We start from the raw sequence: 15,350 nt of genomic DNA on the forward strand, positions 1-15,350 counted from the left end.
CAAAAAAATTGTTTATTACTTTTTTGGATTTTTATTTTCTCACTTTGATATTATTATGTTTATTAAAAGGATTATTATTATTATTATTATTATTATTATTATTATTATTATTATTATTATTATCTATTTGGCGTCTATGTCGGGATTTGCGGTTTGCGCGTAAACATAATCATCATCATCATTATCGAGTACTAGCCATCACCGCATCCGTGCACGAGCATCGGCAGCGCGCATCATCATCATCCTCCCCCCTTCATCCTCCTCCTCCCTCCCATATCCCGAAGCGCATTTGCACTTTTTCTTCTCCGCGTCGGGCACAGCGCAGCGCAGCGCAGTCAGAGACCGGGGAGAACAGAGGAGAGAGAGAACAGAGGAGAGAAAAGAGAGAGAGAAGAGAAGAGAAGAGGAGGACGACGCGAGGAAGAGCGGAAATCGGGCAGAGATTTGGGCGCATTTTCGGAGAACCTTTAACTCGGTTCCGTTCGGTTGCGGTTCGGTACAGAGATGAGTTGCATTTGGATACCCGCAGTTTGGATCCCGGCGTTTTTCGCGCTCCTGGCATTTCAAGGTAGGAAGAAAAGCGGGATGGTTTGATCGTGTGTGAGAGAGAGAGAGAAAGAAAGAAAGAGTGTGTCAACTCCTGTTCGGGGAGAAGAGTTGAGTAGAGAAAATCGGGATGAGAAAAAAAAACATTGGCGCAGGTTGAAAAATAATAATAATAAAAATAATAATAAAAATAATAATAATAACAATAACAATCCGAGGTGATTAATTAATTAGTAGATCCCATGTATCTTCATATTGCCTAATTAAATGATGGAATACCCAAATATATTGTGTGGGAGGTGGTGGCAGTGAAGGAGGTGGAGATGGTGAAGGTGGAGGAGGTGGCAGAGATACAGACAGATGGACTGCCCAAGTCAGGCCACATGCTGCAAACCATTTCTGAAGCCCCTACCTCTTCTTCTTCAAGTCTGCAGGTTTACTGCAACATGTGTGACAACTTCTGTGAACACTGCAGAATACTTGAGCTTTCACCCTCGAACATGAGGATGCTCATGGATCTCATAATCTCTACCAGGGGAACCTGCAGTCCTTAAATGAATTTTAAAAGGTCCGAGCATCATGTGTGTGTGTGTGTGTGTGTGTGTGTGTGAGTGTGTGTGCTGGCTTCAGAAGTAAATCTGAGTGGACTGGTCCAGGTCAGAACTCACACTGTGGTTTGGATGAATTTTGAAAGAAGCATTGCTGGAAGTTTGCCAGTAATGGATTTCGCATGACAGCTTGTTTAGAATCTCTGGCGTTCTTCGTCTGAAACATCTGGCTGGAGTTGAAATGCCAGGTTTTCTACGCTGAGCTGGTTGAAAAGGTTCCAGACAGCCAGAACTGCAATTCCATATGATTTCCATTTACTTATGTGGATAAATGTACAACTTTCTGTTCGTGATATGAGTTGTTTGTGTTTGGGGATTTGGAATTTAAGCTGTCAACTTTTGATTCACTTTTACTGGAACAGCATTACTCCACTGAGAGTGGTTCAATCTCATTCCACATTCCTACCTAGTGCACTGCTTGGGCATTGTAATGCAGAAGACCAAGAAACTGTGTTAGCACAGGGTTTCATCATAACCCCTGATGGCGATCGTTAACTTTTAAAAAGAGTATTAGCATTGTTAAGCAGTGTTATATTACATGTGCTTTGTTATGCAATCTTCAAGCCTTCAATTATTAACACTGAAACACGGAAGGGTTCTGTTTCTCCGAGTTTTAAGCGCTAATGAGCGAACTGACACTAATCCCAATGTCGAGGCTTTTCGGCCATTAAAGCCCTAATTAGAAGTTCAGATCAGATCCGGGCTCCATTTTTAGTGTCAACAAAAGATTTTTCAAACCACAACCAGAATTCAAAGCATTGTTTAGGTTCTGAAGGCCTTCTGTGTTAATTCTACCATCATTGTAACATTTACCGCATTTCATTAAGGGTTTTAATGACATTATCAGGTTTTGGTTGATTCCTGTTTATCCGCTTGATCGTAGCCTGCAGTCATTATTTCTTTTTTTTTTTTTTTTTGATTGTAGAATCACCACCACCTCATTTTGGGTTTACGTAAGACAGGATTTAACAAATGACAAATAAGACAATACCAAAAATCTGGAGAAAATTACGGAGTTATCTGGGGTCTGTCTTCTTTCCGTCCTCTCCTGCTCCTCTATATGGTCAGAGTTTATGTGCAGTTTCGGCAATTGCTAGTAGGGGTCTCTCTTGCACTGTAGTGTCAGGATGAAAAAAAAAGAAAAACTAGCACACACACACTCAAACCTTGGGTTTCCTATTTCAGCTCTCGGTGGTCTGCATGATCAGCGTCCTTTCTCCTCTTCTGCTGATAAGGTTCACTCGTAGTGCCTTTGCATATCAAAAAAATGTTCATCGTAGATCACTTAGCACGTCTTTAGCCTCTCTATTGTGAAGTTCTTACACATTTTAAACGTTGATCAAGACATTGTTGATGGAGCCACTCTAATATCAATCAATCAATCACTTAATCAATCAATCAATCAACCGATTGAATTCAGTCAATTTCAGGTATTAATTTCTTATCATGGCCTGAGTCTATTCCACATGATGCTGTTCTATCGCTCGCTCTCTATTCTCTTTTCTGCTCTGCTAATTATACATCTCCCTACAGATTACATTACTACACAATGCTCATTTGTTAAATGAATTGGCTGAGGCAGGGCAAGATTGTGTTATATATGTCCACTATTCATTTCTCTACAGAGAAGCCTGGCTGCCACCGAGCCTGTTAAGTAGCTCCGCAGGCTCAATTCATCACTATCAAGCCAGGCGTGAGATTTAAGAGAGAATGAGAAGGAGGGAGGGAGAGAGGGAGAGATGGAGAGAGAGAGGGTGCAAGGCAGAAAGAGAAAGAGACGAAATATCTAAAGAACACCAAGACTAGCTTCAGCTTTTCCACTTTCAGGAAAATCCCTGTCATCATCTTCGATGACTTTGATACTTTATTAGCTCAAGTCAAGCTTGTTGGACCACCTCCTTTAAAGTCTGAGGGATTGTCAAGATGGCTTCTGGACCAGAACTTGGTTAGGAGTTAGAAGTTCCTTATCCTTATACATTTCCTTCTTTACATCCATCACTTTGCATGTTCGTACCTCGTGTGATGTGTTTGATTGGAAAACCTATGAAGACAGAAAGAGTATGTTTTGGAATAGTGGACATGTAAGAGCACAAGAGATGACATGCATGTTTGACTTGAAACACACACACACTGTCTCCATGGAAACACATATATTTACTGTATGTTTGTATATCATACAGTTTATATAAATTTCCCCCAAAAATTCTAATTGATCCCCTTAAATAAGTTTCCAACTTGGAATATTTCCAAAAATTCCCATGGTACGTTTTCGGAAAGTTTCCGTCCAATTTACCGGACATTGTCCACCCCCTTTCCAGCCGTAGGCAGGAATAGAACCTATAAGGAACGTTTCTTGGCTCAGTTATGGTCGGTCAATAAGAGCTTCCATAGCAATGTTTTTATCTTTGTTCAGGAATGCGGAATATCAAGTACTGCCAAGTGGGAAAATCCACAGGGTAATGCTAAGTGCAGCAAAAAAAGATTCTTCTGCAGACAAAGTTTAATTATCCTTAAAATGAAGTAGCTGATTAGCATACAGCACATTTGCAACTGAATTCCTGACAGTCCCAGAGTTCCTTTGGGGAAGCCGAGCCATTATATGGCTTCTTCAGTGCATTTACTGCCACAGCTTTCAAATCAGAGAGATTGTTTATGTAGCTCCCTGTGGAGTTCCATGTTCTGTGTTTTCTAGAGATCTTCCCAGTGCAGTACTTCTTTTCTTTCCTCCAGCATCTGAAAGTCGTTACAGACTACAGATGTCCATCTCTGTTGACTGAAACATAAAGATGTGCTTGTCCGTGCTTTATCCAGGATTGTCTATGAGCTGCTGGTGGTGAGAATCCAATCGTGCTGCATAAAATGGAAGTAGGCCACCATGTGCTTCCTAAACACTTGAGCCATTTCTGTCTTCCCGCTAATACCAGAGAGTATTTGTGTTTGTGTTTATGTATGTGTGTCCCCATGTCCTTGGCTCTCGCTGCAGTGGGTTTCCTGTGGTGCCACCATAATGTGTGAAAGCAAAGCTGCAAAGAGAGAGCTGACAAACTACAAAGTGAGGTGGGTGGGAGATCAGACTCAAATAGATGCTAAGAGTTTATACGTAGCAGTTCTGATTATGAATGACAGACATTCTGACGGTTTACAGTTCTCTTCGGATCAGACTGGATAATACACTTCTTTTTATGCTGAGACTAGATCAGACTGGATAATACACTTCTCTTAATACTGAGACTAGATCAGACTGGATAATACACTTCTCTTATACTGAGACTAGATCAGACTGGATAATACACTTCTCTTTATACTGAGACTAGATCAGACTGGATAATACACTTCTCTTTATACTCGATCAGACCAGTTATTATGGACTCCTTTAGTCTAAAAATGATGATGCTGATTCTCTTTAGATCAGACCAGATATACACTCCCCTTTATACTGAGACTAGATCAGACTAGATAATTACAATTTTGTTTATTCTGAGACTAGGTATGGCTAGATCAGACCAGTTATTTTTTTTTTTTGTTACTGTAAAAAATAGATTAATACAGTCTAATTTAGACCGAGATTAGATTAGGCTATAGAGTTAGCTATAAATTGTGAACAAATCAGACTGGCCAATACGGTTCACTTTAGATCAGACAGGTTAAGGTAATCCGATGTAATGCTAGCCTTAGACAGAATTGGACAAGGTAATGCAGTTTCCTTTACAGCAGCTGAAACAGACTGCTATATACAATCCTCTTTAGATCAGACTGATGAACAGTAGTTAAGTGATGAAAAAAAAAAAAGTGCATTAGAATGTAAACACATTTGTATTTTATATGTTATGTAAGCTGTCAATCAAACTCTTTTTTGAAGCACTTGGTAAACACTTTGCAATCAATATTTACAGCTCTCCAAATTTTCAGTACAATACAGCATGGTCTGGGAAAGTTTGGCAGGCTTCAGTGGCTGAATCGATGTAGCCATCTTGCATATGACAGCTTTAGTCAGGGAGGTGTGGCCTCTGTGTCAGTTCCAGTGAAGGAGGTGTGGCTTCTTGTTCAGTTCCAGTGAAGGAGGTGTGGACACTTGTTTAGTTCCAGTGAAGGAGGTGTGGCCTCTGTGTCAGTTCCAGTCAAGGATGTGGGGCCTCTGTTCAGTTCCAGTGAAGGAGGTGTGGCCTCTTGTTTAGTTCCAGCAAATGAGGTGTGGCCTCTTGTTCAGTTCCAGTGAAGGAGGTGTGGCCTCTGTTTATCAGATTCAGAGAAGGAGGTGTGGCCTATTTATATCAATACCTGTATATAGGTTTGGTCTCTAGAAAGAAGCCACGCCTCTTTCATTGGAACTGACACAATTTCTACTAATCTGATTATTTATTCTGTTTCTTCACTAGTTTAATCTCTGATATGTAAATGAGCTCAGTACAGATCTGTGATGTCCAGGTGGCAAATCACAGTGATTCAGCGCCTCTACGATTCCATCGCCTCTCATTTGCCCTCCTGCACCGTCACACTCCAGCTGACTGTTTGACAAACATGACCATGAACCTTTCAAGTCCCTGTGTGTGTGTGTCCTTGTTTGTGTGTGTGTCCATGCATGTGTCCCCATGTCCTGTTTCTGACCTCTATACAGAGCAAGCTGTCAGAATCTTTCTCGGCTCTCAATCCCAATAGACTTGCTGTCATCACTGTCATTTCTGCAAGTACCAGCAGGGAGAAAACTGGAGAACAGGAGCAGCAACATCGAAGAGGGAATGATCGATAAAGCTGGAGGAGATACAGCAGAAACAAGTTCCACCCACAATCATTTCACTTCCGAATTACAAATGTCTGGCGTTTAGCCTTTGACTGAAATGGTTTAGCCACTGCAACTACAGGAAAATTTGAATAAGTACATAAAATAGGATTAGAAGTGAAATGAGGTGAAATTTATCACATTATTCCCATAAAATTGCAGATGGAAATTTACAAGTATAAGAAAATTTTTTATAAATAAAATGTAAAAAAAAAATCATATGAAAATGATACAATTAAATGCACACATGAATATTTATAAATATAACAAAAGTAATAAATTAAAGAAAATTTGTAAATGAATCATGTGAAAAAAATGTCAAAATAAAAACATTTTCCAAAAAAATTTTTTTCCACATAATCTGTATTTTATTTTTGACCATTTATAAAAAAAAAAAACATGCAAATAAAATGGATTGTGCTGAAGAACTGAAAAGTAGAAAAATAAAAACAAATACGTGCACGACTTCCTCAATCGCATGATCTCCTGTGCGTTATAATAAATCACTGAGCCGAACCCCCCACCCCACCCCTCTTTTACGAGCAGTTCATCAAATCGCTTTTGAGCTACAGCAGAATGGATGTTGAGAGTTAATGTTGTTTTTACCCTCTCTGTGTTCTTGTGAACGAGAGATTTATTCTTTACTGCACTTAGGCAAATTGCTCCCTCCATCTGCAGACTCATTTAGCTAAAAATAAATAAATAAATAAGTAAAAAAAAAAAAATCACTCACTTCTGTTTGGAGTTTGGGGGGAGAAAAAAAACATCTAAAAGGTAAATCTGTTTCGACAGATTTATCATGACCTCAAACTGTGAGCGGATAAATCATTGACTTGCATTAAAGCTACAAATGCTAATGCCATGCTAACGCCACACATTATTTATCCCACAGTAATGTATAAGATAAATTATTTGACCAAACGTTTGTGGATACCTGACAATAAGTGCATAAGTTTGGGGAAGAACCACATGAGGCTGGAAAGTCAATGAATGAATGAAATCTTACAAACCTCCATAAAATCTAGTGGAACATCTTCATGTAAGTGCATAAGAAGGGTGTTATAACAGCACTAAATGGGGACTAAATGTGGAATGGGATGTACAAAAAGCACCTAATCAGTTTGTGAAGCATGGGGGTGGTAGCGTCACATCTTTTTACAGCCTGAAATCATTTAAAATAGAATCAGTTTTTTATCAAAGCTCATGCAATCTCATAGTTTTAGCAAACTGAGATGTTTACTAAAACACTAATAATTAGAACATGCACACATGGCTTCATGGCTTAAACTAATTGATTCATTGAAGTATGTCAAAGCAGGAAAGGAGGATTTAATCGATAAAATTTGCATAATTGTGGCTAAAAACTGGTTTATATGTGAAGTAAATGGTTGTGCTCGTTACACACCAGCTCGGCTCGGCGCTTTTGTTCAGAAAAGTATTCAGTCTTTCATTTGCTTCAATCCAGCTAATGAACGATGTTTAATAAATAGACAAAAGATCAGCTCTGTGGAAATGGACATGGACCACAACGCTGCTATTTACGCCGCTGCCAGCAAACACCACTCACATTAGCAGTAAATTCATCAGTTTAATCGAACCTCTCTATCATTTCACAAACAAACACACACACACACACACACACACACACACACACACACTGGAGCTGCTGTAAGCTAATTACTGCTTTGTTGCTCGAATAGGAAAATGTTTTGCGACATTCGTTTCACGACGATCCTGCGCGCCATGTTTGTGTAAATGTGTTTTGTGTGTTTTGTGTATTCGCCAGGTGCTGTGTGCGCTTTTTAGAGTTATCAGACTGTCAAATCTCCAGCACAATAACAATATTTTTAGCTACCATTAATCACATCCTGGAAAAAAAACAACGAGGCCTCAGGCGGGTGGGTATAATTGGCCATGTTATAGTTTGGGATGGTGGGTAATTAATTGGACAGATTTGAACAGAAAAAAAAAATCAATCTGGCAACCCTGGATTCATTGGAAGCAGTTCACATCTCATAGGCAGCTGAGTCACTGCTGTGTGACTGATTTACGAGTCAACTCTTTTCTTCATTCAAAATATATACAATCCTCTTAATAATGGTTTTACTGCGGTTTAGAACCAAAACTTCTAAATGACTAAGACTTCATAGACAATAACACCTGAGGGACACCTGAGTTTCCCAGCCAGATGTGGTTCTTTTCCAAAAAGGATGCTGCATGAAATTTTCCCTTCACTACGAGACCCAAACCTGTTCATGCCTCTGTGCACAAACCATCTTCACACTTTACATGTGATGGAGTGGAAGATCTCCTGCTATAGAGCTCAAACCCCATTGAACACCTTTAGGATGAATTTGAATGCTGACTGGTCTCCTCACCTCATCAATATCACTTCCGGACATCTCACAAATCTCCAGAAGCACACCGCAAACATCTAGTGGAACATCTTCCCAGAAGAGTGGATCTTATGTGGGATGGAATCTTTATGAAATTTTATGCTCTGGTGTCCAGAATCTTTTGCTTTGATATTTGGAGGTAATATTTATATTGTGGTGCATAAATAAATAGATCAATTTCCCAATCTTTATCCAGACCTGGTTTCATTGTGATCTGTATATTTAATAATATTCTCCAGAATAAAACTCTGTGTAAAAACAGCTTTGAAAGCAGCAGCAATTGAGGATTTCTTCATGTCTTTGTGACGCTTGTCGTGAATTAAAACGATCTCCTTACAGTGGAGGAGGACGATGTTTTTGACGTCCGATGGAACGGTTCGCTTCCGTACCGAGGTTAAATACTGCAGTGTCCGATTTCCCTGCTGCTCTTTTTATTTGATTTAATGTGATTAGATGAACACGGTGGTGCATATAGAAACCCATCAGCCACCAGGAGAAAGCCTTCAGATATTCCTTTTAGCAGAATTCTTTACAGCCTAATGGTCTGAGAGGCTCCCTGTGGCTACACGCTTTTGTTTTATTGAATTATTTACTTCGGTTGCTCGATTTCCTCAAGTAAATTAGCTACGTGATCTCTATCCAGTGGATATTTTAGGACAATGTACTCCATCTATCTATCTGTCTGTCTGTCTGTCTGTCTGTCTGTCTGTCTGTCTGTCTGTCTGTCTGTCTGTCTGTCTGTCTGTCTAATGCCCATCCATTCATCCATTCATCCATCCATCTATCCATTTGTGGAAACCTGACCATAAGATTATGTGCTTCTTAAGCAAACCATTGCACATTTAGTTCCCATTTGCTGTTATTACAACCTCCGCTCTTCTGGGAAGATGTTCCACCAGAATTTGTGAGATTTCATTCAACCACAAGGGTGTTAGTAAATTCAGGTAGTGATGTAGGTGAGGTGAGGAGGCCTGTCAGCAAATTCATCACAAAGGTGTTCATAGCTCCATAGAAGGAGATCTTCCAGCCCATGTAACACATATTTTCATGGAGCTGGATTTGTTCACAGGACCATTGTCATGCTAACAGATTAGCGAAGAGCCACATATAACTGGAAAGTGTCCAAATACTTTTGTCCATACAGTGAATCTGTTTATCTATCTGGGTTCTTATAGATATCCTTTGTGTCGCAGTGAGAAATGTATCACCTCGAGAGGAACATGTTAACAAACATATTAATTACGCCGTAATTTCGGGAAAACAAAGTTTCATTATCACCAGATGTTGCGAAAATTATTCCATCATGTCAGGAGATAATGAGAAAACAAGAAAAATTAACTCATCACAAAAAACAAACAAAAAAACCAGAATCAATACAATATGTGAACACATGAGATTTTAATGTTTCTGTACATCATTCTTCTCGTTCTTTTTTTAAAGACAGGAAATGTCCTATAAGCGCTGACCGGATCTGATATCAGACCTTTTCCACAGTAAAAAAATATCATATATCATTTAACAGTGAATCCCACAGCTGGAATGGATTACAGAACATCTGGTGAGTTATTTGTATAAAAGCAGTTGAATGAATGAGTGTGTGTGTCACGTGTCCGTCGTGAATGAATTATGCAACGCCACGATTTGTCTTATCGCCTTTCAACAATAGCGGAGACGTTTAATTTAACACACGTGTACATTTCACTTTGATAACTTGGTTCAGGATCGGAATGCTGATGTGACGCAGCCGACGCCTTGCACCCGTGTCAGATGCTGTTTATTGGCGATCGAGAGCATCATTTGAATAATTTCAATTAAAACTCACTGGCTTTTATATTCCTTCATTAAACCATGACAGACCGGAGCATGCGGAAATCCCGAAACAATCTGCTCGTGCTGCATGACCGGTATTTTCCTCTGAGGCACAGAGTTTCGGATTCAGCCGGAACCTTTTTGCAGGAACGTGAACGCCCGTGCGCTGAAGGAACCCGGCGTGCCAGCTGAACAGGGTTCAAGGCAATTGCGGTGCTCTTTGGGGTGGAAAGATCGTCCTTTATATGCCTTTGGAAAGCGACTCGGCGAACGAGGACATGGCGGATTTGAACTTTGACGGCTACGGGAATCCGTCTGAGAGCGGAGGGAAGGAAAGAGAGAGCTTTTCAGAGAAACCTACAGAAGACTCGGATATGGATATTGTGCTAAAATAACAGATTCTACGATCAAAAACATGTTGAATATTAGACATTTTTTTAGGTGTTCAGTGAAACATTTTGCAGATGAATTTATTTGTCAGATGTTTAGAAACTAGTTTTATCAGGTAGGACGTTTTGCAGATGAGGTGCAGAGGAGAGACAGGGGAGTAGCTTGGTAGGGAGTAGAAGGCTAAGGATGTGGTGAGGAAGACATGCAGGTGGTAGGTTTGAAAGAGGCAGATGTTAGACGACGGGGTGATATGGAGATGGATGATTCTCTGTGGAGGCCGCTAACAAAGAAGAAGATTTATTTTTCCACATGTACATTTCACCAAAAATATTTGTTTCCAGTGTATTAGGAAACTACAGTGCCCCTGGAGCAGAAAGGGTTGGGGGTCTTGCACAAGGGCCCAACAATGGCAACTTGGGATTGGCCAACGTGCTTGGGCTTGAGACAAAGAGAACCTCATCCTCAACACTGAAGTTTCATCATTGTTGAGCTGTTCAGTGGTAGGTGCTGAACTGCAGAGCTGTTCATGCAAACTGTGGTCCTGAACCAGCAGACTGTTAGTATTAATCCATCCTCATGAGTTTCACAGTAACTTTATGGATCTTCAGGCTGTTGAGGTGGAACCACCCCCAGCTGAAGGTTTACAGTTGAAGAGAATGCGATCTAGAGGATGGAGTTCTGGAGATCCCCTGTATGCTTGGTTCAGCAATCTTTTGTTATATCAAAAGATCATATTTTCAGATGTCCACAAACTGTAAATGTTTCCATGACCAATGTCGGTCAGTGTTTAAAATGTATATATGGAATAGAATTTTTGCTCTGTTGTTTGTCTGCAGTTTCTACTTAATAATAAGCAGTTTCATAACTTTTCCCCGTAACGAGTTCATACCGTGGCACTGCGTGATGCAACCGTGGAGAAAGTTGTATCTTTACCTCCATCAGCCGTATCTCATGTTCGTGCACCTTCAGCACTGTACGTAGGTGTTAGGAGAGAACGTGATGCAACAGCGTCAGGCGAGCGAGAAGACGACACGGCTTATTAAAATTACTACACGACTGCGTTCACATTTGCATGCATTCATTATCTCGGCTTGCAACAGGCGTTTGGAGCGAGAGCTAACAAGCTGCTAAGCTGCAGGTGACTAAGGGGTGATGGAGACACCAGGAGAGTGAAGGGATACGATGGTGATGTTATGGGATGGGATGGATCTAGGCGTTTTTATGGAAGTAAGAAGTTTTTCACAGGCGGATAAACAGATTCTCATTGAAGTGTAAATATGACATTGCACACAACTAATGCAAATTGCATTAGCAAAAACATTTTTTCTGGATGTGATTTTTTTCTGTGCTAAGTAAAGACGTGAAGACCTGTGTGTGTGTGTGTGTGTGTGTGTGTGTGTGTGTGTGTGTGTGTGTGTGTGTGTGTAAAACACTTGCACTGCTTGAGAAGGTCACATATGAATAATGCTGACTGCTCAAGTTCAACTCTCTATGGAGTTGTCCTACAGTGATATCGGGCTGTGTTCCAATACTGCTTTTAACACTCCCTCGCTGACTTGCCCTCGTCGTTTCTCTCTCTCTCTCTCTCTCTCTCTCTCTCTCTCTTGTAGGGAATCCTCCCATCACCATTTTAAGGCCTGCTTTTATACTTTATTAGCTCAAGTGATATTTGTTGTACAAGCTCTTGGACACTCGAGGGATAAGTCAACATGGCTGGAGATATCAGAAGCGAGAGCAAAATGTACCCAGAAGGCATTGCGTTCAGAGTGTACTTTTCAATTTCTTCTTTTCTTTTTTTTTCCTTTTTTAAGAGCTCAAATGCCAGCTGCTGTTTGAACTATAATATTTCTTAGAGGATTTTATGTATCCTGTACAGATGATGTAAGCTAATGCACTGGTTCTCTCTGCAGGAAACTTGAACTTGGGTGTAGCAATAAAAACTGTACTTTTTTGTTCTAATATACTTTATGCTTCTGGGAAGATGTTCTAGGGTTTTTTTTGAAAATTAATGGAGATTACTTAAACCACAAGAGTGTTAGTAAAGTCAGGTACTCATGGAGGTTGGGTGGAGAGGCCTGGAAAGCTCTACAGCAGGAGATCTTCCACTCTATCCCATGTAGAGCAGATCTTTATGAAGCTGGCTTTGTGCACAGGAGCAATGTCATGCTGGAACAGGTTTTGGTCTCTGAGTTCAAGTGAAGGGAAAATTTCATACAGCATCCGAAGACGTCCTGTACAAATGTGTGGGAACAGTTTGGGAAAAAACACATCTGGCTGGAAAAGTCAGGTGTCCTAATACTTTTGTTGATAAAGTGCATCACCGCAGGTCCTTTTGATTCAGCCTCCGAGTCCCAGATTAGTGTTCTCGCTCTGTTATCGCTCGTCTAGCTGTCAGCTCAGTCAGAACGGCTCTGCCTCAGCTTTTCTTCTACACTTCCTCGGATAAAAAGGTGATTAACTGTAAATAAATCACTCAGTCAGGGTGCACGTGTTTAATAACCTCGCTGTTGAGTTTTCTGATCTCGCATTAATTACACTGGGAGAAACGTGACAGTTTGTGCTTTTAAAAAACGGTTTTCCGATGCTCCTTGAATTCTTCAACACGATTGTTTGTGCCCTTAACACTCATCGATCAGTTTCATAAACGATATAATTATTAGTCACACTCCATAAGAGCATCTGCCACATTGCCGTAAATGAAATTCTTTATTTTGATTGTTTTACGATTGACAAAAAAGCAGAATCAGAGCAGAAAGATCAGAAATTACAGGTGGGAAATTACAATCTGTAATCAAATCCAAATTTAGAGCATTTAAAACGTAGCCATTGTGGGGAATTTAATTGTAATTAGAACTTTTTTCTGGTTAAATAAGTGTTAATAAAGTCAAAGACAAACACACCTAGCGCTCCACTGATCAGGTCTGCATTCCATTTCCATCATTTTCACACCTTCTACCTTTTGGATTTTGGTACTTTCGGTGCTCAGGAGTGATCCTGAGAGCCGGGTCTGATAAAAGAAAAACACTGGCTCTGTGTTAGATGTGAAAGCTATCGTCCATCCTGCAGTTCCCCGTAAATGAGCTGTTGCTGTAGAAACGATAAGCTATTTGAATCCTATAGAAACCCATCCTTCATGTTGCAGTTGAAACTACGGTCAAAAGCTCGTCTGGTGCTTCTTCTGGCTGTAGACGTCAGTAAACGGTTACAAACTTCTGAGGTGCTGTTCGCGTTTAACATTCCAGACAGTGAGCGGGAATCACAAATCGCATCGAAAAACAAAATTCCAACCCTCCCCATCAGACACACTTGTCTGTTGTGCCAGTCTATTTGCATTTCATTTTCTCAGCCGTGATTTACATATTCATGTCAATTCCAGATGAGTTCGAGCGAGGCTCGGGTCACCCCCTCTCTCTCTCTCTCTCTTTCTCTCTCTCTCTTACTTTTTACCCTGATTGGAGCAGCGATGTGAATCGTAATAGCATTTTGTGACACTCTCTCAAGAGGAGTGCGTTTTGTGTGAACACATTATGCGCAGAAGTGATTTCCCAGAGCCGTCCTGACACTTCAAAATGTGAGACCAGAATGAGGGTCACTCCAATTCCTCTGTTTACTCCGTCTGCAGCATTTAAACAGATTCTTAAAAGGAAACGACAACAAGGAGCCGTGCTGGACGCCCGAGTTCAGAGAATTACGAGCCGAAACCTTCCAGCAGGAACGCTTTGCTACGGGATAATAGAAAGTAAATATCATAGAAGGCGATATAGTACTGAAACAAACAAGGTCAGGAGGTCAAATTGGAAGCCGGGCTCCATCTTTTCAGCCCCCAGTTTTCAACTCCCTCGGTGTTCTCCAGATTACAGCAACTGGCGGTAAAATCCCTGGGACAAGAAACAGAAAAAAAGAATTCCTAGGCTGTGAATGTATCGCAGTTTTAGTCAAAAAAGTCTCGATTCGTGTTCTTTCATTTCTTTTTTTTTATTGCTTTCTTTCAGCCTGTCAGTCTTTCTTTAGCACTTTTTTGCTGTTTTTAGTTGTTTTGTTTTCTTCTTTTTCTCCATCCAATCATGCATCCATACATCCATACATCTAATAATCCATTCAATGTTCCAATCATAAATCCACCTATCCGTCCATCCATCCATTAATCCACCCAATCATCCATCCATCCATCCATTAATCCAACCAATCATCCATCCATCCATCCATTAATCCAACCAATCATCCATCCATCCACCCAATCATCCATCCATCCATCCATCCATCCATCCATCCATCCATCCATTCAGTCTCTTGCTTATGCCACAAACAATCAATGACTTGAATTGAACTTATAAACTCAATTCATTCGACTGCAAAAGTAATAGCACCCTATAAAAAGGAGGAGTTAGACCATGTCTCTAGTACCTGACCTGCTGCAATGGCTGATCTTAAAGATGGAAGATTTTAGATATGCCACACTTAAGAGAACTTCTTTCACCCTTCACTCTTTTTTAGTTTTCAGCTCTTTTATTGAGTTATGTGGGTGTGGCTACATTTTAAGTTAAGCGAGAAGGTCCTGGCCCTTTTTCAAATGAACTTCAGTGAGAAAGCGATACGACCTAATCGACTCACTTGAAGGAGGTTCAGGAGAAACACAAGGTCATGTGATTTAATGAGAAGTTAATTTCAAGCCTCCAAACCCTGGCGTAACTCTGTTCATTTATTTATCACCAGCTCCATGTTTAGCATTGTGTATGATTCCTGTGAACACAATGTGAACTCAAACCGGACCAAATGAACCAAAAGAACTAATTACGCTCTCATGCTATAGCTGGTGACTCACTT

At 40.5% G+C, this 15,350-nt stretch overlaps 1 protein-coding gene across 1 annotated transcript in view; it reads left to right on the forward strand.

The window, feature by feature from the left end:
- The first annotated feature begins 279 nt into the window (after positions 1-279).
- The window catches only part of LOC124394186 (limbic system associated membrane protein), a 507,895-nt gene continuing 492,824 nt past the window's right edge, over positions 280-15,350 (forward strand). The window contains exon 1 of the mRNA XM_046862315.1: positions 280-568. Within this exon, the coding sequence (XP_046718271.1) occupies positions 505-568 (64 nt within the window). The 5' untranslated portion in view covers positions 280-504. The remainder of the gene's footprint in view (positions 569-15,350) is intronic.

This window comes from Silurus meridionalis, chromosome 12 (genome assembly GCF_014805685.1).
Source record: "Silurus meridionalis isolate SWU-2019-XX chromosome 12, ASM1480568v1, whole genome shotgun sequence".
Taxonomy (NCBI): domain Eukaryota; kingdom Metazoa; phylum Chordata; class Actinopteri; order Siluriformes; family Siluridae; genus Silurus; species Silurus meridionalis.